Genomic DNA, 20532 nt, shown 5'->3' with positions numbered 1-20532 from the left:
ACTCTTCTCCATTGTTCTTTCAGAAATATCCCCTTTCCAAAGTCACCAGGGGGTGGCGCTGCTGAGTCTGGTTTCATCGTGAGCAGCATCGACGGCGTGAGGATGAGGGGTGACTCAGGATCGGTGGACACAGGAATCAGGGGGCGAGCATTCATGATGGCACAGACTTCTGCCATGAATGTTGACAACAGTTCATGTGTTAGTAGTGTTCTTTTGCAGTCCTGTAACATAGAGTCGAGGATACGCCTCGCAATCCCAATCATCCGCTCCCAGGTACCGCCCATATGGGATGCATGAGGTGGGTTGAAGATCCATGAACAGTTTTGTTTGCTTAAGTAGCCTTCGACATCCTTGACTGACATGTTCGATCCGTCCATTTTCAGTTCCCGAGAGGCGCCGATAAAGTTCGTACCGCAATCCGATCTTAGTTGTCTTGCTGGGCCTCTGATTGCAAAAAGTCGCCTTAAAGCATTTATAAAGCTGTCTGTGCTCATTGATTCGATCAACTCGATATGGACTGCTCTTGTTGACAGACATGAGAACATCACGGCCCACCTTTTAGAGCTAGCTTGTCCTCCTCTCGTGCGCCGGGTTACAATGTCCCATGGCCCGAACACGTCTACACCCACATATGTGAAGGGGGGTGCAACTTGCATTCGTTCAGATGGTAAGTTTCCCATTTGCTGACATTCCGCTTTTCCTCTCAATTTCTTGCATGTGACACTTAAAAAGCACTGTGCTGATAGCCCTTTTGGCTCCTACCATCCAGAATCCTGCAGCTCTAATGGCACCTTCCGTGAAATGTCTTCCTTGGTGTTTCACAGTCTCGTGATAGTGCCGTATTAAGAGCGTTCCCAAGTGGTGTCGGGCAGGGATGATGAGAGGGTGAGTGGTGTCGATACCCAGTTCAGATTGTATGATTCGGCCTCCAACTCTTAAGAGTCCATTGCTATCTAGAATAGGATGCAGTTTCCAAAGACTGCTTGAGGGGGGAATAGGGATCCCTTCCTGAATACACTTTATTTCCTTTTCGTAGCACTCACTCTGAACGCTCTTTATGATACAGACCTTCGCATTTTCCAATTCTTCCACTGTGGGTTGACAGAGATGCCAACCACGACAGCTGGATGCTTGGTTGGATCGACCAAAGGAACGAGCAATGTGGGTCAAGCGGGCAACTGCTCTGAGGAGAGGACTGTAGTTGGAAAACCTCTCAAGATGGGATGAACTTACTGTTGACCTTGCGATTTGTGTCAGATTTGTTGTCACCAGCGGACGTATTTCTGTATCAAGAGTGGGATCCACAAGGTCAAACGTGACTGGAGATTGCGACTGTGCGGACGGTTTGAGGAGAAAGGCTGGCCCTTTAAACCATGTTGTGCTGCTCAGTTGCGCTGCTGTAACGGAGCGGGACCCATGATCTGCTGGGTTGAGTTCGGATGGAACGTGCCTCCACTGGTTGGAGCATGTTGATTGGAGGATGCGTTGGACCCTGTTATGCACGTACACATAAAACCTTCGTGACTGATTGTGGATGTAGCCTAGCACGACTTTACTGTCAGTGTAGTACTCAATGTCGTCAAACATGATGTCTATTTCTGCTACTATCAGCTCCGCAACTTCAACTGCAAGCACTGCAGCACATAACTCTAGTCTTGGAATTGTGAGGCCGGCTTGAGGAGCTAGCTTTGTTTTTCCAAACACAAAGCCGATTTCTGTTTTGTTCGAAGTAGACAGTTTGATGTAAGCGACAGCTGCAATGGCTTTCACGGATGCATCAGCGAATACACAAAGTGTTTTGGTTTGGGCGCCAGATGTAGAGAGAGAAGTGTAGGGGCGTGGTATTTGGAGATCTTCTAAATCTTGAAGTGAGTCCTTCCAATTGCTCCACTCTGCCTTCATGTTGTCTGGGAGTGCTGCATCCCAGTCGTCCGTCAAGCTGGTAAGTTCTCTAAGAATCAGTCTGCCTTGAATTGTGATTGGAGCGAGAAACCCCAGAGGGTCGTAGAGACTGTTGACAGTAGAGAGGACACCTCTACGTGTGAAGGCCTTTTGCTCATTGTCAACTTTGAATGTGAAGGTGTCTGTGTCAACATTCCACAGCAGCCCCAAACTGCGTTGCACTGGCGAGTCTTGAGCACACAGGTCTAAGTTTCCAATGTTTTTTGCCCTGTCCTCTGGTGGGAAAGCTTCTAGGACTGTAGGGCAGTTGGAGATTACTTTGTGTAGTCTGAGGTTTGAAGAAGCAAGAGCCCGTTGAGCTTGTTGGAGAACTTGTATGGCCTTTTCTTCAGTAGGAAATGACTTGAGAGCGTCATCGACATAGAAATCTCGCTCAATGAATGTCCGCACCTCAATCCCAAAATCTAGCTCACCAGTCGCTGCTGCTTTCTTCAACCCATATATGGCGACAGAGGGGGAGGGACTGTTCCCAAAAATGTGCACTCGCATGCGATACTCTATAACTTCAGATGACATGTCGTTATCTTTGTACCACAAGAAGCGGAGAAAGTCTCTGTGGCTCTCTTTGACAACAAAACAGTGGAACATATGTTCAATGTCCGCCGTTATGGCCACCTGCTCCTTTTTGAATCTTATGAGCACCCCAACAAGACTGTTGTTGAGGTCGGGGCCTGTTAGCAACACGTCGTTGAGAGAGACTCCTTCATGTGGGGAGCTTGAGTCGAACACGACCCTAATTTTGGCGGGTTTCTTTGGATGGTAAACCCCAAACAAAGGGAGGTACCAGCATTCCTGGTTCTGACTGAGAGCTGGTGCCACTTCAGCATGTCCTCTGGTAAGCATGTTCTCCATAAACTCCAGAAAGTGTGTTTTCATTTCAGGTCGTTTTTCAAGAGTGCGCCGGAGTGACATAAGGCGATCGTAGGCTAGTTGTCTGTTGTTCGGGAGCCGTTGTCGAGGCGATCGAAAAGGCAGAGGACCAACCCAGCTATTGTCGCTGCCCTGATAGAACTCTGAGTCCATTATTTGGAGAAACTGCATATCCTCAACTGATGGTGCAAGTTTGTGATCATCCGCTGTTCGTGTGAAGACCTGCTGACCAATGCTGTCCACATTACATCCTGACACAGGAAGGCTTGGGAGGCTGTGACTGCGCTCAGGAGCTTTGGTAAATGTCTCTTTAACAGTTATTTGACCGTTGCATGGCTGAAAATGGCTTGCACGGCCATTCTCCAGTATGAAAGTCTTATAGCTGTTCACGTGTGGGGGTCTGTGCACTCCATCGAGACAGATGTCACCTACCACGACCCAACCCATGTCGAGTCTCTGAGCAAATGGGGCGTCGTCTGGGCCGTTTATCTGCTCCCGGACTTTGTGGACTCGAAGCATGTCTCGTCCCAGCAGTAGTAGTATGTCAGCATTTGGGTCTAATGGCGGGATCAAGTTGGCAATCTGTCGTAGATGGGCGTGGTGTTGGGCAGCTTCTGGAGTTGGTATCTCAGAGCGGTTATCTGGAATTTTGTTACATTCGAGGAGTGTTGGCAGAGGAAGACTTGCCTTTCCATTCACTGACTCTACTATAAAGCCAGAAGCACTTCTCCCTGATACTCCTGTGAGTCCGGCACACGTCTTTAACATGTACGGACGACTCTCTCCTTGGACCTGAAAAACATCAAAGAACTGGGAACGTGCCAGCGATCGATTGCTCTGATCGTCCAAGATTGCATACATTTTCTTTGTTTGATCTCTGTGTCCAGCAGGGTATACATTCACTAGTGTGATTTTTGAACATTCTCTGGCGCTCACTCCTTCCCCACACACCTCAGTACACCGAGACGTGACTTCTTGGGTGTCTGCTTTGTCTCTCTCCCCGCCTTGCTGTGGGGAAGGGGGCGATTTAGACTCCCATGGTGCTGGACCTGGGTGGAGGGCAGAAATGTGATTTTTGCTGTCACACTCAGTGCACGTGGTTTCTGATTCACAGTTCTTGGCTAAATGGTCAGTAGATGAGCAGCAGCGAAAGCAGACGTTTAATTTTTTGAGGATCTGTTTGCGCTCTTCCAAGGGTTTCTCTCTGAACCCTCTGCACCTTTTCAGAGGATGAGGCTTGCTGTGAATTGGGCACTGTTTATTTGGATTCACAGCATACTTAGACTTTTCTGCATCTGCCTTGTCCTGTACTTGAGTTTTGTGAACAGATATGGGTCCTTTGGAGAACCTTTCGTGCATGTGTCTTCGTTCTGATGTTATGGGTTGGTTAGGGCTGTGGACGCTGAAGCTAGGGTCAGTTCGTGTTCTGGCTTCAGTGCGAATGAAGTTGACAAACACAGTAAAGGGGGGAAAGCTGACGCCATAATCGTGCTTGTACCTTGAACCAATATTCATCCACCTTTCTTGTAGATTGTACGGCAATTTTTCGACTATCGCTTGGATCCCTCTTGATGTGTCTAAGTAGGTCAAGCCAGGTAAGTAACCGTCCAACTTGGCTGTCTCTAGCTCTAACATTAGGTCGGCAAGATCACGGAGTCTATAAGGCTCTTTAAGTGTGATTTTAGGGAAGCTGTCGACCTTTTGAAAGAGAGCTTGCTCTACAGCTTCTGGGGAGCCATATATTTCTTCAAGTCTGTCCCAAGCCATAGCTAAACCAACTTCAGGGCATCTGATATTGACAGCTCTCATTTGTTTGGCTTGTTTAGCTGAATCTTTACCAAGGTAGCGCACCAGCAAATCCAGCTCTTCTCCTGGTGAAAGGTCTAACCCTGCTATTGCGGTTTTGAAAGATGATTTCCATGCCCAGTAACTCATGGGTTGGTCATCAAAGCTGGTAAGGCCTGTAGTAATGAGCTGGCTGCGGGCTAGATATTTGGCGAGGTCGTAAGTGTGTTGGCTCGGGGCATGTTCATTGCCCTGAGTATAACTGGATTTATATGGTGTCTGAACAAGAGGTGTAAACTCTTTGTAGTTGGTGGATGGGGGCTTGTACAGTTCGTTATGAGTAGCAGCACAGTTTGCTTTGTTTCCTTCTTTTATAGCAATTTCTTGAAAGGCGGGTGTAGGGTCTTTGTATTCAGTTTTTACTGGGGCTGTTGATTCTGCTGCATTGATAGCTGTTTGTTCCAAAACATACTGTGCAGTGCGTTTTTCTTTGCTCTCAGATAGGGGTGGCCCATAAGCTACACTGCGTGTTTCGAAGCCTAATTCAAGTAGACCAGCTTCTAAAGAATTAGCTTCTGCTATGGCAGCTTCCTTCTCTTGTTCCGCTCTCAGCGCGTCAAGAGTAGCTTGTAAGCGTGCTTGCTCGACTTTAATTTCTATTTCTTTCTTTGTATATGAGGCTCTTGTTTGGGCAGCTTCAGCCTTTGCTCTTGCTCTGAGCAGTTCAATGCTAGCTGACGAACCTGCTCTTGATGGTGGTTTGTGGGAACGGACTGACTCTGTCTCGGCTTTGGAGGATTTACTTTCAGACATTTTGGATTTGTTGTATTTTGATTGTGTCCGCCCGTATACTTTACTTAGCTTATAGGATGGTTGTAGCTCCACGCGGTGGCTTCTGTAGCTATGATGTTTGCTGTGGTGCTGTCTTTTCACTGTAAATGGCCTCGCTAGAAGTCTGACTAGCTATCCACACAGCTAAACATGAACCCAGGAACTCCAGACAATAGATGAGATCTTGAGAAGTTTACTGGTTCTTTCATTTTGTGAAACTGTAACAGTAAAACATATGTGGAAATGTACATTAATAATCTGTACTGTTAACAACAACATGTGCCAATGATCTAACAATGCATTCGAAGAGCTAACATGACGATTAGCACCGTTAATTAGCATATGAACTGGCGATCTCATTTACATATGAATAGCACATAGAAAACTTGCTAACTGTGGTCCATCACACATAAAGACAGCACTTTGAATGCCTCGTTGCTTTACCATTGAGTACTTACAGACAATGCTTTAACAAACACCCAAAGAAGGACACGAATGTGGAGCAGCCATCTTGAAGCAGCATCGCAAGCAAACATGAACTTCCTGTCTAACTCTTCTTCTACTGTCACAAAATATCGACTTAAAGGGACCGCAGGGCGGCGCACTTACTAACATTTAAAACATGAAATTAACTAAGCAGTAACATAACAACGATGGATGGATGGATGGATGGATGGATGGATGGATGGATGGCCCAAATCTACAGTTACTGTATGAAGATTTGGGCCATGAAGAATTATAGGACCACTGGGTAATGCATTTTTGTCATGTGCCTTCAGCTGAACCCCTCCACCCCCAGCCCACTCCAGTTATGAATGGTCAGTGATGGCAGACTTTGGGATATTAATAGCTCTGGAGCTTCAGAATCGTCACATCAACCAAAAAGAGACTCTTGACACAGCAGTCCCAGACTAAAGCGCTTTACAAATCACAGTTCTGCTGTGTCAAGTGGACGACTGGTCCTGCTGGCAGCATTTCACGCAATCTGCTGATGATTCAGTTCAAAATGCATGATGGCTAATCTGTACCTCTCAGGTGGAGTGAATCCAGGATTTGTCCCATTTTCTTAGAGCAAACACACCCTGCACACGGTGCATGCAGACGAGCTTACAGTGAGTCAGTGTCAGTCCTTTGCATTTAGGAGTTTTTTTTAACCTTCTTTTAAAACAGTGTTCAGTGTGAATAGTTACTGCGTTTTGTTCATCTGTTTTAATCCCACTGGATTTAAAAGGGTTTATTTATCATGTTGCCTGTCTCATATCTTTTGTCCCCGTATTATCTTGAGCAGTCCACTTGACGGCTGTTAAAAATCAACCAACACCACTCAGAGACTTTCTTCTATCCTCACATAACTCCTGTCCTATTGTCTCTCATCTCCTCCTTCCTCTGCCCGTCATCATCACATCTATGAATCCCTCAATCTATCAACATTTCACATTCCTCTCTCCCTTTCTCCCTTCTCTCTTTTTTCCCAAAAGCTTTGGAAATACCAAGATTTCTGCACTGATTACTCACCATGTGTACGGATCTTCACCTGGGTCACAGCCATCGATAGTCTCACTAAACCAGGGGTGGGCAACTCCAGGCCTCGAGTGCCAGTGTCCTGCAGGTTTTAGATGTCCTTGATCCAACACAGCTGATTTAAATGGCTAAATTACCTCTTCAACATGTCTTGAAGTTCTCCAGAGGCCTGGTAATGACCTTATCATTTGATTCAGGTGTGTTGACCCAGTGTGAGATCTAAAACCTGCAGGATACCGGCACTCGAGGCCTGGAGTTGCCTACCCCTGCACTAAACTAACACATATTCATCCCCATTTTTTTTTATTAGAACACTTGAGTAATAACCCTCATTGCAACCTGTAAGAAGTCAACTTGAATTCTTGAACTGAATAATTGATAGACCCTTGTTTAGCAGCACAGTATATAGTTTCCTGTGGCGGTTTTTTGAGATTTGCCAATTTTTTCACCCTTTCTTCCAAGATGTTCCTAAGTTTCATTTATTTTTTTGGTTTTTTTATATCTCTTTTAACCATTTGGTGGTGTCCTCTTTGTGTGTTTAGGGGAATTTTTCCTTACTGACCACAATACATTTAACCCCCAACCATGATGATCCCTCCACCACGCTTCACATTGTTCACATTGCCCTTTCCCCTCAAACGTGGTGCATACATTCTCACCAAAAAGATCACATTTTGGCTCATCAGCATTTTCCAGAGAGGTCTTTAGCACACATCTGATATTCTCTATGTTTTGTTTTGTTTTGTTTTCCACTGAAGAGTAGTTTTTGCTTAGTTGTCTTTCCATTAGCACTATTTTTATCGAGCGTTTTAAACGAGTTACATTGATAAGAGTTTTCACCTTCTGTAATATTTGTAGGATGTGTTCCTCAGCAGAGTAACAACAGTCCAGGGTTCCTTCCATTTGTACACATTTTGTTCACTTTTTGTTCTTTTTTTGTTCTAGAAATCTTTTTGTAGCTTTTTCCAACTTTGTGCATTGTTGTAATGCATCATCTACCCAGACTCAGACATTAACCAGACTTTGTGTGCATTTATTTATAGCGAGGGGCGATCTCATCTCCCTAGCTTTTAGAGAAGTTGTTAGCACAAAGATTCCCTTTTATTAGCATGAGTTCAAATTCAAGTCCAGCTATGTTATTTTTTTTAATAGAAAATGGTTTTATAAAATTGAGGCTTAGATGAAGATCAGACCGAAGTTGATCAAAAAACTTGTGATTCCAAAAAGTGTTTCGAGACTGACTTTTGCACCTTCGCTCCACTTGAACTCAGTTGTATTTTACTATTTTTCCATCGTGCTTTGGTTACAGTTGAGAATTATTTAGCCCTCAGTAAAGAACGATTACATTCTTCCTGTTTATTCCCTTACCTTCTTTGCTGATGAGATCAGCGCACACTTTAATACAGAAACACATGAGTCATCAGCTGCAGATGGGATTTGCGTTAAACTTCCTCAGCCTGTGTTTGTATTTGTGTGTTCCCATTTAGTGGAAAATGAAATGCTGTGAGGAAATTGCCATGTTCTCACAGCACACCTGATTAAATTGCTTTTTTGTAGGCTGAGCAATTGCACTTGCCCCTGGTTGGTGTCTGGTTGTGTTTGCAGAGCCTTGTGTGTTTGGCATCAGGGACAGAAACGGGAAGTATGTGAATAAGTGGATTTTCTTTTTTCTGGTCAATGTTGCCGAATAATGGGATTAAAGAAAGGAATGATAGCACTGTGTCACCCGTGGGTGGAGGAGGCGCAGCACGTGCGCACATGTCACAGCTTATTAATTTGAGTGCATGAATGTGTGCATGTGTCGAAATTTATGAATGCATGAATGTGCGCCTGTGTGCACATGCGATGCCTGCTGTTTATGGATGTGCGCTCTCATCTCTCAGTGTGGGTGAATTGGAAGAGTGGGTGGATGGGTGGGCTCGCTGTCATTTTTACTAAAATCCACTAACAAAGCGATGAACCATGGGGGGCAAAAATGGGAAAATAAAAATAGAATAGAAGAAAAAAGGAAGGTTTATTGCGCAGAGACCGACTCAAGAAGGAAATGAAAAATATATCTACCTTCTGCATATTTCTTCAATAACAGTTCATATTGAGGGGGTTCCTAATGATCAAATAAAGTTTGTTAGATTTTTATCATATATTCAATAAAGTATGTTATCTTGGGTTCTAAATAAATTCTGTTAGGTAATAAAGTACATTGAGTTCTATTACTCACCTCATCTGTTTTAGGCAAACACACATCTCCACAGAGGATCCAAAATGTGGAATAATGTTTCAGTCCCATCAAACAATATTTAGTACCTCAGTCACTAGTGCTATTCATTTCACAGTGCTTAGTTCAAAATAAAATAGCATAAGAATAATTTTAATAAGACTTTTTTATGTACACTGAGTTGGACCCCATTTCACCTTCAGAAATCCCTTAATTCTTTATAGATTTAAGAAGTTGCTGGAAAATTCTCTAGAGGTTTTGGTTCATATTGACGTAATAGCATCATATAGTTTCTGCCCATTTCTGCAGATCTGTCAGCTGAATATTCATAATCCAAACTTGTTTCACCATATCCCAAAGATCCTCTGTTGAATTGAGCCCTGGTGTCTGTATTGGCCCATTTAAGTACAGTGAGCTCATTATCATGTTCCAGAAACCAGTTTGAAGTGGTTTGAGCTTTGGGGCTACACTGTGACTGTAAAGGGACAAACATGGTCAGCAGCAATACTAAAGTGTGCCAAGAAACTATCCCCCACCATTAAAAGCCTAGTTATAGTTGTAGAAGAAAATCCCAGTAGATCAACACTTCCTGAAATACTGAGACCAGCTTGTCTGTCACAAACAGCGATTCAGCATTCAGAGTGACTTAAAATCATCTTTCTTAATGACAGTTTGAACATAAGCCTTGATCATGGCAACATGCATATATTCACTGAGTTTCCACCATGTGTTTGGCTGATTAGATGTTTGCATCAATGAGCAGTTGAACAGGTATACCTACAGTAATAAAGTGGCCGGTGAGTTTAAATGTGTTTTTAAAGCTCGCTAAAACCTTTAAAGGACATCAGCCGAATACAGAAACTCATCACTAGAAAACAGCTGTGCAGTACCAGCTGTGTGCATGTGATTTTCAAAGACCAATATCCTATGAAAGAAACCCTATGACACATTCATATATTCTCTGGTAGTCGATCAATAGGCAGCTTTGGTTCTTCTGTGCTCTGTGTGCGTTCTAACAGATGGTGATTAATGTGAATGAGGCAGGAGCCATTAAGCAGAGCATCAGCTCTGTTACTAAATCAGCAACCCTCTGGTAAAACCTCATAAGACTAAGTAACCTATTAGTGGCACAGAATGGGAGGCCGGTTGGGAGGAGGAAGAGAGAGGTAGACGAAGAAAAGCGAAAGGTCTCTCGTGTCTGTCTGTGTATCTCCCCCTTGGGAATCTATCTAATGACTAAATACCTCATTACATGGCTGTGAGAGAGATGAAAGAGAGGAGAAGCGACACAGAAGGAATAAAGATGGAAATGTTGCGTCTCTTGTGCTGTCCCGCTGCCACCAGCTGCCGGGAAGAATTGCTACTGAGAAAGACACGAGGTACTAAAGTGAAATAAACAAAACTCAATTGATGGAAGAGAGAGAAAAAAAACAGAAATTGAATTTATAAAGTCTGAGATAAAAAAATTATGAGACATAAATATGCATTACTTTCACACATACAACACAAACATACTCAGTGACCACTGTGCTGTTTATGTTACAGTTTTTCTGACTGCTACAAATCCAAATGCCGTTTTCTGAATCCAGTGCTGGGTCGTTAATTAATTTATCGCCCTTTTGGCAATTTACACAATTACAATCACTGCTAACACAAAACAAAACAACATTGTTCACACTTGTATACATTTTTTTGAGAATAACAGCATAAGCATAGGTGACACCATAGACTGTATATAAAAGATGGTTGTACCTGCTGAAATGTTACCCATCGGTTTTGCAGCCTCAGCATTAGTGTTTTGGTCAGCACCATGTTATTTGTCATTTAATTATTAATCTGGGAGCCAGATGTGACAACAATTAGGTGATGGGGAAGTACTGTCAGCTAACGCTAGCAACTTTGGTTAGCAAACTATATAAATAAACTGTACAGCTTCAAAGCAAAGACACAAAAATCTGCTACTTAATAAAAGGCTAGAAATTTGCTAACTGAACATGACTAAGAAGTCTAGTTCGATGACTCGAATTGGTAGATGAAGCCTGTAAATCAAAGTAACCACATCACTATCCAGACTGATTGATGAGTTATTTAAAAGTCACCGCCTGTTGCTGGTGTTATGAAGAGTGAAGTTACAATGCTGTGAAAAAACACTTACCTCTTTCATGATTTCTTAGATTTTTGCATATTTTTTGTATTTGAGTAAATACAAAATGATGATACATGATTTCATTTTCTTAAGGAAGCAATGAGTAGCTTCCCCCTTAAGCCTGATAACTGGTTGTACCACCCTTGGCAGCATGAACTACAAATTAAGTGTTTGTGGAGAAATGTTGGTGCTAATTCAGCCACACTGGAGGGTTTTCAAGCATGAACAGCCTGTTTAAGGTCATGCCAAAGCATCCCAATCAGATCTAAGCCCAGACTTTGACCAGGCCACTCCAAAACCTTCATTTTGTTTATTTTGAGTCATTCAAAGGTGGACTTGTTGGTGTGTTTCAAATCATTGCATAGAACATATGCCTATAGATCATTATAATTTCATGTACCAGGTTGTAAATATAAAGGTTTTTTTAGTACTATAAAGTTAGACGTTTTGAAGTCTTGTGGTCTACGGGATTGATGCATTAGTACCATGTTTTTAACTGGCTACAAACATCTGAGAGGCAGAGAAAACTCGTTACAGTGAAAGGAGAGATCTTTTTCTTCTTATTCCTTTCAAAATCCAAAATGTCCCACACACATTTTTACTGACTGGTGTTTGTAATGAATACTTATACTTAAGTCTTATATATACAGAAAAGGGATGTTTTGATGGGATTATTTTGGTTTTGCCAGCAAAGGGGTTTTATATTGTCTTGTATTGAAACAGTCCTATGAGAAGAAAATATTGTATGAAAATTTTTTTTTTGCAAACAGTTATGAGATAATGGATGCTTTCAAGAAATGGGTGCTTGAAACTGTGAAAACCAAAAAACATGTATGAAGTAAAGACGGTCTTCCTTTCCCCAAAATACATTTTATTGCAGCAGTAAAGTTCAGTTTTAAAATATGTCAATTTACAGGATTGCCGTAGCTTTAAAGGATTAATCATATTGATGCTAGGTTCAGCATCAAGTGTTCTTTCTTTATTATTTCTCACCTTGCTATCGACAACTAACACACAACATTGTAAATGCAAAAAAACAAAACAAAACACACACCCTCTTATCTGTCATGCAAAAAGCTCTGCTTTTTAGGTTGTTTCATCAGCATCATGTTAACAGAAGAGTGTTAGGAAGATGCTGTGAACAGCAAACCTGTGCTGGAATAGTGTTGTGACATTAGACACTGATAAAGGATATTTATAAGATTGCAAATGACTCATGGCCTGTTACACAGATGGCCCACTGGTCTAGCTACACAGTCAGATCAGGCTTTACAGTTTCATGAGCAACAAAGAAAATGCAGGATGTGTTATACCTATGTATATTAAGCTAGTCTTTTATATGGCACAAAGTCCTGCTAGAAACAAGTCTTGCAACTTGGCAGCTATCTTGGAAAAAATCCCGAACATTTGAAGATTTGAGAGCTGAAGTCCTTGCTATAGAAATGAATGGAGATGGTAGGAGTCATCTCTTCAATGTCAGGGTCATAAATTGCATTTATATTAAACTGCCAACAAAATCTAAGTTTAAAAAAACGTACACAAAAAACAAAACAATAAATCTCTCCTTTTTCCAAAGGTTTAAATCACTTTTTACCACTGAACCATATTTCTACTGTGCATATCCAAAGTTTTACAACAATACATTACATTACAATCCATTTAAAGTGGTGTAGTTTATCATAATCTCATTTATATTTTCCAAACATTATATACACTTTGTCATGGTCTCCGCTCCTCGTCAGCTGACAGCCGCCAGTTCCCAGGAGGCCGCAGGGCCGCGAGGGGCGGAGGCTTCGGCCGATTACCGGTCCTCCCGGACATCAGGGGGCGCCGACGAAGAGGTACAGCCCATGCAAATCGGCAGCTCTCACCTAACCGCTGCAGAACGTCAGCGACGCATCACGGCCGGTGAGTGTTTGAATTGTGGTAATAAGGGACACATGATTGCCTCCTGTACGTCGCGAGCAAAAGGCCGCGCCCGCCAGTGATGGTAGGAGTACTGGTGGGCGGTTTGAATCAGGATAAATCTCCTCCACGTTTAGCCCTGCCGGCTAAGCTGCTGGTCCACTCCGAGTGTCATTCACTTTCTGTGCTTATTGATTCTGGAGCAGAACAAAATTTCATTGACTCTGAACTAGCTAAACGACTCTGTGTGACTGTGGAGTCACTACCCCACGCCTTACGCGTCACGGCTTTATCAGGGCAGCGCCTCCCCGACATCACACACATCACTGAACCGCTCACCCTCACACTGTCTGGCAATCATTCGGAGGAGATTAGTTTTTTTTGTTTTTCACTCCACTCAGACGCCGTTAGTTCTTGGTCATCCCTGGCTCCAGCAACATAATCCCACGATTAATTGGCAGAAAGGAAGCATTACGGGCTGGGGAGAGGAGTGTCATATGACCTGTCTTAAGGCGGCCGTACCGCCTAACCAATCGGTCATCTGTCCAGAGCCACTGCGGTCTTCCAACTTAACAAGTGTGCCGTCTGTTTACCACGATCTCGCTGAAGTGTTTCGGAAGGACCGAGCCCAGTCGCTGCCCCCCCATCGGCCTTACGACTGCGCCATAGACCTACTGCCGGGAGCTCCCTTACCGGCCAGCCGCCTCTATAGCCTCTCATTGCCGGAACGGGAGGCTATGGAGAAGTATATCACGGAATCTCTTGCTGCCGACATCATCCGGGCCTCTTCCTCACCCGTCGCAGCAGGTTTCTTCTTTGTGGAGAAGAAGGATAAGACCCTCCGACCCTGTATTGACTTTCGGGGACTCAATAACATTACGGTCAAAAATAAGTATCCACTGCCTCTACTCACCTCTGCTTTCGAACTTCTCCAGGGCGCCGTCATATTCAGTAAGCTGGACTTGAGAAATGCTTACCATCTGGTTCGGATCCGAGACGGTGATGAATGGAAGACGGCGTTCAATACCCATCTTGGACATTTTGAGTATCTGGTCATGCCGTTTGGCCTTACCAACGCACCTGCAGTGTTCCAGGCTCTGGTCAATGATGTTCTGAGAGACTATATTAACCGATTTGTGTTTGTCTATCTAGACGACATTTTGATCTTCTCTTCCTCCCAGGCTGAACACGAGACCCAGGTCCGGCTGGTACTGCAACGCCTTCTGGAGAACCGGCTGTTCGTTAAAAGTGAGAAATGTGAGTTTCATGTGCCCACGGTTGCCTTCCTAGGGTACATAATTGAGCGTGGAGATCTTCGACCCGATCCTGTGAAAGTTAAGACTGTTGTGGACTGGCCTGAACCAACTAACCGTCGCCAGTTGCAACGCTTTCTTGGTTTTGCTAACTTTTACAGGAGGTTTATACGGGACTTCAGTAGGATTGTTCTACCATTGACCCAGTTGACCTCTCCCAAGCTTGTTTTTCAGTGGAGCGACGTCGCCCGGTCTGCCTTTCAGGAGCTCAAGAAACGGTTTGTCTCGGCGCCCATCCTGGTCCAACCTGACACCACCCTTCAGTTCGTGGTAGAGGTCGACGCATCCGACTCAGGGGTGGGGGCCATCCTTTCCCAACGGAGGGAGGGTAAGATGCACCCTTGTGCCTATTTTTCCCGTCGTCTCACCCCTGCAGAACGAAACTACGATGTGGGCGATCGGGAGTTGTTGGCGATTAAGCTTGCCTTGGAAGAATGGCGGCATTGGCTGGAAGGCACAACTCAACCCTTTGTGGTCTGGACCGACCACAAGAACCTGTCCTACCTTCAAACGGCAAAGCGTCTCAACGCTCGACAGGCCAGATGGGCCCTGTTTTTTACCCGTTTCCATTTCTCAATCACGTACAGACCCGGTTCCCGGAACGTCAAGCCGGATGCTCTCTCCCGTCAGTTCGCTGTTACTGACGAAAAGCCGGACCCTGATTCCATCCTGCCAGCAACCTGTACTATTGGGGCCATCACCTGGGAGATTGAGGCGGCCATCCGGGCGGCTCAGGTAGCCGAACCGGATCCGGGAGGGGGGCCTGCCCACCGACTCTATGTTCCGCGCGCTGTCAGGTCCCAGGTTCTGCAATGGGCTCACACGGCCCGGTTCTTATGCCACCCAGGGATACATCGCACCGTCAAGTTTCTCCAGCGGTACTTCTGGTGGCCTTCACTCGCCCAAGATACTCGGGAATATGTCACGGCCTGTACGGTCTGTGCCCGAAACAAACCCTCGAACCAACTTCCGGCGGGTCAGCTCCATCCGTTATCCACTCCTTCCAGGCCATGGTCTCATATTGCACTGGATTTCATTACCGGGCTACCTCCTTCAGCAGGTAACACTGTCATTCTGACCATCATTGATCGTTTCTCTAAAACGGCTCATTTCATTGCTTTGCCTAAGCTTCCTACAGCGCTGGAGACCGCACGTCTACTTGCCACTCACGTCTTCCGCTTGCATGGAATTCCGGAAGACATAGTGTCTGATCGGGGTCCTCAATTCACCTCCCGGGTCTGGAAAGAGTTCTGCGACTCCCTGGGCGCTAAGGTCAGTCTATCCTCAGGCTATCATCCTCAGAGCAATGGCCAGTCCGAGCGGGCCAACCAAGAACTGGAGACTGCCCTGCGCTGCGTCGCCTCCACCAATCAAACCATCTGGAGTGCGGAGTTGCCGTGGATTGAGTATGCCCATAACAGCTTGACTGCCTCAGCTACCGGCCGGTCGCCCTTCGAGGCGTCCTTGGGATATCAGCCTCCTCTTTTCCCTGCTGTGGAAGGTGAGCACTCTGTACCCTCCGTTCAGGCTCATCTGCGCAGGTGCCGCAGAGTTTGGCGGGCGACTCGAGCGGCGTTACTACGCACGAAGGAGACCAATAAACGTATCGCAGACCGGCACCGGACTCCAGCACCCGACTACTCTGTTGGCCAGAAGGTATGGCTTTCTACCCGTTTTGTTCCGGTTCGGACTGAGTCGAAGAAGCTTACGCCCACCTTCATTGGTCCTTTTGAGATCTCTGCTTTGGTCAATCCCGTCTCTGTGAGGTTGATGCTCCCTCGTAATATGAGGATCCATGATGTTTTTCATGTTTCTCAACTCAAACCTGTCCGGTCCAGTCCTCTGTGCCCTCCTTCCAGGCCCCCTCCTCCCGCCCGGCTTGTGGATGGCTTGCCGGCCTACTCCATCACTCGCATCATGGACTCTCGGCGCCGTGGGCGTGGCTGTCAGTACCTGGTTGACTGGGAGGGTTATGGCATGGAGGAGCGCTCCTGGGTCCCTCGGGCGGCCGTTCTGGATGTGCCCATGCTCCGGGAGTTTCACCGCCTGCATCCGGACAAGCCTGGTGGGTCGCCGGGTGGCTCCCGTTGAGGGGGGGGTACTGTCATGGTCTCCGCTCCTCGTCAGCTGACAGCCGTCAGGTGCTTTGTTTTTGTTTACCTTTCTCTCTCACCTCTGCTCTCTCTTTCTCTCTCGCCCTCTCCCATTCTCTTTCTCCTGCCGGGGCGGAGCTCAGTATGGGCTCCTGCCCCTGGCCTACACACCTGGAGGTGATCAGCACACCTGTCGGTGATCATGAGAGATTGGAACCCTTCTTAAGAGGGCGAGTCTGCTCTACTCGTCGCTGGATCGTTGAGCCTTCAGCGTCAGTCGTCCTGTATTTTATAAAGTCAGTTTGTGAGCATGTCTGAACCAGGAGACTAATGGTTTTTTTCTGCCTGTGCATAGATTGCCTCTGGACTTGTTCTTCCCCGTGCCTGGCGACTGAACGGGAGCAAGAGAGATAGAGGAAAGGAGAGGAGATGTGTTAGGACTGAATGGAAACCTTCCCTTCCTGGACTCCTGCCTCTTTCATTCCTGGACCCTGGAACCCCGACCCCTTTTTTCCTTTGGCACCATTATGTGTATATATGAATTTCACTGTAGGAAACACTGTAAATAAATGCACCTTTTGAAGATACTAGTGGTCTGCGCGTGAGTCCGATCTACGAAACCTGACACACTTGATGTGTGTGTATGTGCTTCCTAGGAGGCAAAAGGAGTTCTCCAGGCCTTAGCTAAGTTTTAATTAATACATTGATAATTTATATATTTCTGAGCAAAATATAAAAACGAGGGATGGCTCAAGACTTCAGTACAGTGCTGTACATACAAATTTTGTACATAATCATTTCATGTAGCAACCACTAACATTAATTTCAAATATTTTTTATATGTTTTTATATTTTCGTCATGGGAGCATTGAACAAATGCCATGCTAGTTCATGTTTCTCTACATGATTATTGCAGCAACAAGGAGATATGCCGCCATACAGCTGATACAGTCGTGAACCTTCACTCTGCAGTCATCAGTGCATAAGTGTGATTGGCTAATGTTTCCCATTTTAGCTACCGATGTCACACAGGGATGGGACAATCGCCATCCTTAGCATGCCTCATGTCTCAGGTAGACCACAATTGTCTGAGTGCTATGTCTTCTCTATATAGGAAAATGTCTCTGGCACAACACAGTGCCATCGTCAGTCTTTATTGCTCACACACTGCGTACAATAAAAGAGTTTGAACAAATTAATGGAGTTTAACAGTTACCATGCACTTGGTGTTGTTTGTCAGTTGCGAACACTGTGGCGACCTGATGACATCAGCCAACTGGTTACTGTCGGGTGATGTCACCCAGCCCACTTACAAACATCTGTGGTGTTGTGAATGCACATTTCAGATCTCAAGGATAAAATGAGTGTGTTGCAGAGGAAATATGAGTGTCATAAATATCAGAATTCCACAGTTTTTATAAAACTGAACTTGCAGTTTGCTCTTTCTCAGGCTAACGTTAAACTGGGCACGGTGAAATACCTACAGAATAGACAGATATTGAGTCATCGGGTATTAGATTTAACAAATGAAGCTGTGCGACACTAAACAAAGAGAAGATGATCCTCTGACTTAAATCTGCCAGCAAGTAGTCATACATGCAGCACACATGCAGTTACTTTAGCTCCAGATGACGCTTTATTAAAGCTATTTTTACCAAGAGAAACATGCTTATATTTTTGTGATCCTGTTTGCAGGGTGTGTACTTCACACAACCGCAAAATTGTGTCATCACTATAGTGACAGCTTTTCATGTTCATGTTGTAGTTTTGGCCAAGCAGTTAAGACCTGCAGCAAAGGTCTTGTCACTGGCTTGTACTTTATTTTTTACTTGTCCCTATTTTATCTTTTGTTCTTTAGGTTTTCCGATCATTCAGTAATCTTATTTTCTAACCTGCTATGGCATCATTCTTTTATTTACATATTTTAGGACTATCAATAGAAATGGGGGGAAATTTTAAATTGGTGTTAAAAGTTGTTAGTTTGCATTTGTTCAGGAGGGTTGATTTATCATGTTTCATCCACAAAAATGTTTTGAAAGTAACATCTGGCTCCTCGGCTGCTGCGTCACCAGCTGCTGTCTAACTGCTCCCCTGTGCTGTTAGGTGCCCACTCATTTATACAGAACATGGATTCCTGATGTGTCATAAAACTTTGTGTGTGTGTGTGTAGCATAAAGACATGCCTCTGTTTTTTGTGCGACACAGTAATTTGCAGCATTTATTGAGCTTGATCTTTCATGATACTGGATACAAAAGACCAAAATTTTCAGAACCTTTAAGGTTTGAGAATCAAAGTATTTTTTCTTTGTCAGTCTGATATTTGCATTTTCTTCTTGCTGCTGTTGTGTTCATGGTTTCTCACATCTCTAAACCACTAGAGGGAGAGTGACTGACAATCTTAAAAGAGACTGAAAGCATGCTGATAATTGAGAATTTAATTGTGAAAGCATTAAGCCATCACATTCAACAGACTTCTAAAGTGCTTGTTTGGTTTCTTGTTCTCACTGGATATGTTATGAAGTGACTGGAAATGAAAGTAGCTCTCTTTGAATACAGAAGGACGTGTTGCCTATTTCAATGTGAAAAGAATAACTGAAACCATTCTTTTCAATTCAACAGAAAAGCCTTGGGGGGGGGAATTGCATTTGAAATGATACTATGTCTGTTTGAATGGGTTTTATGTCATTACTTGTATTTATGGCATGCTTTGTGACAGCTTCACTAGTATGGCAGCCACAGAGTGGCTGGATTAGCTACTGTTGAAGACAGCATCTTGTCAAACCACGGCCTGTGAAATTAGAAAGCTGCTATTCAGTTTATTGTTAAGCTGGAACTGAAATAACTTCTTTATTATTTTACTTGTTCCAAATGGTAATTATTCCCCAGCTCCTTATCACCATATCATTATCTATACGTGAACTTTCATTAATGTTCCTGTTGCTGCAAAAAATGTCCATAGTGTAACTTCAGTTGACAAAGGTATGGGGGTTGTCTTTACTAACTATTACTTAGCCCCACACTTACGCATCATTTATAGCGCTATACTCAGGTGTTACAGCGGACCGATGTTAGTAAGGTGTGGTACTTTAGCATCTAGCTAGCACCCACACAGTGCGTCAGCTAGCTAGCTAAAGGTACAGCTACTCTATTTTCCAAGGAGAGAGAAAAGTGTGCGATAACTGCACTCAGAGATGGAAAAAGATGTAAGAAAGACAGAATAGAAGACTAATTTTATAGGTAAGGAGTGGCATTTAATAGACTGGTCATTTAAAGCTTACATGAGATATTGTGCTATAATGTTAAGTTGTGGTAAGTTTGTTTTTTCAACTTTGAGACGTCCTGCAAAACAAATTGAAGTATGTTAACTTTGCTTTAGTCACCTGTCGCATGAAAATAGTGGGCAGTTTAATGCAGGCGAAAAGGGTTGGCGTTTGCAGTACTGTGGTGAAATTTACTCCATAAGGGGCAGTAAACCTCAGAGCAGCTGCCTACACACAAAGATCACTCTTGGGTTCCCCCACCTTTAAAATCCCACTTTAACCCCTGACTATATTAATTTTGCTGTGAGACTCTGTCTCCACACCTACAATGTAGGCAAATAGACCTAGATTCTTTTAAGTGTTTTTCTCTGATCGTGGTCTGCATAACAGAGTTCACTCATCAGAATTAGAATGGCCATATTCTAGTCTATTACTACTATTATATTATAATATTAAAATGGCCCAAGGTTAACTTTCCTTAAAAATAGCTGGTAAAAATGTTGTTTAAGTAGCTGCTTTTGATTTTACACTGCTAGTATATTTAACAGCCTGGACCTCTGCAGATCACAAACACACTGCACATTGAAATTGAACTGTTGAAAAACTGAGGGCTTGTAAATTCTGAGAGTGT

The 20532-nt window shown here is 44.2% G+C and overlaps 2 protein-coding genes across 4 annotated transcripts in view; one reads left to right on the top strand and one right to left on the bottom strand.

The window, feature by feature from the left end:
• Positions 1–20532, top strand: part of rap1gap2a (RAP1 GTPase activating protein 2a) — a 101798-nt gene that overhangs the window by 2752 nt on the left and 78514 nt on the right. The window lies entirely within an intron of this gene.
• Positions 1214–6091, bottom strand: LOC146693565 (uncharacterized). Its single transcript, XM_085429632.1, has 3 exons — positions 5907–6091; positions 1415–5666; positions 1214–1283 (listed from the first exon to the last, which is right to left on the bottom strand). Exons 2-3 carry the CDS (start codon positions 5428–5430, stop codon positions 1214–1216), a joined length of 4086 nt encoding a protein of 1361 aa, XP_085285758.1. The 5' UTR covers positions 5431–5666; positions 5907–6091.

The sequence above is a fragment of the Copadichromis virginalis genome, linkage group LG14 (genome assembly GCF_057382275.1).
Source record: "Copadichromis virginalis isolate Kocher_CV1m ecotype Utaka linkage group LG14, C_Virginalis_male_GT1.1, whole genome shotgun sequence".
NCBI classification, from domain to species: Eukaryota; Metazoa; Chordata; class Actinopteri; order Cichliformes; family Cichlidae; genus Copadichromis; species Copadichromis virginalis.
Note: the sequence above shows the minus strand (reverse complement) of the source record. Positions and strands in the feature narration are given on the sequence as shown.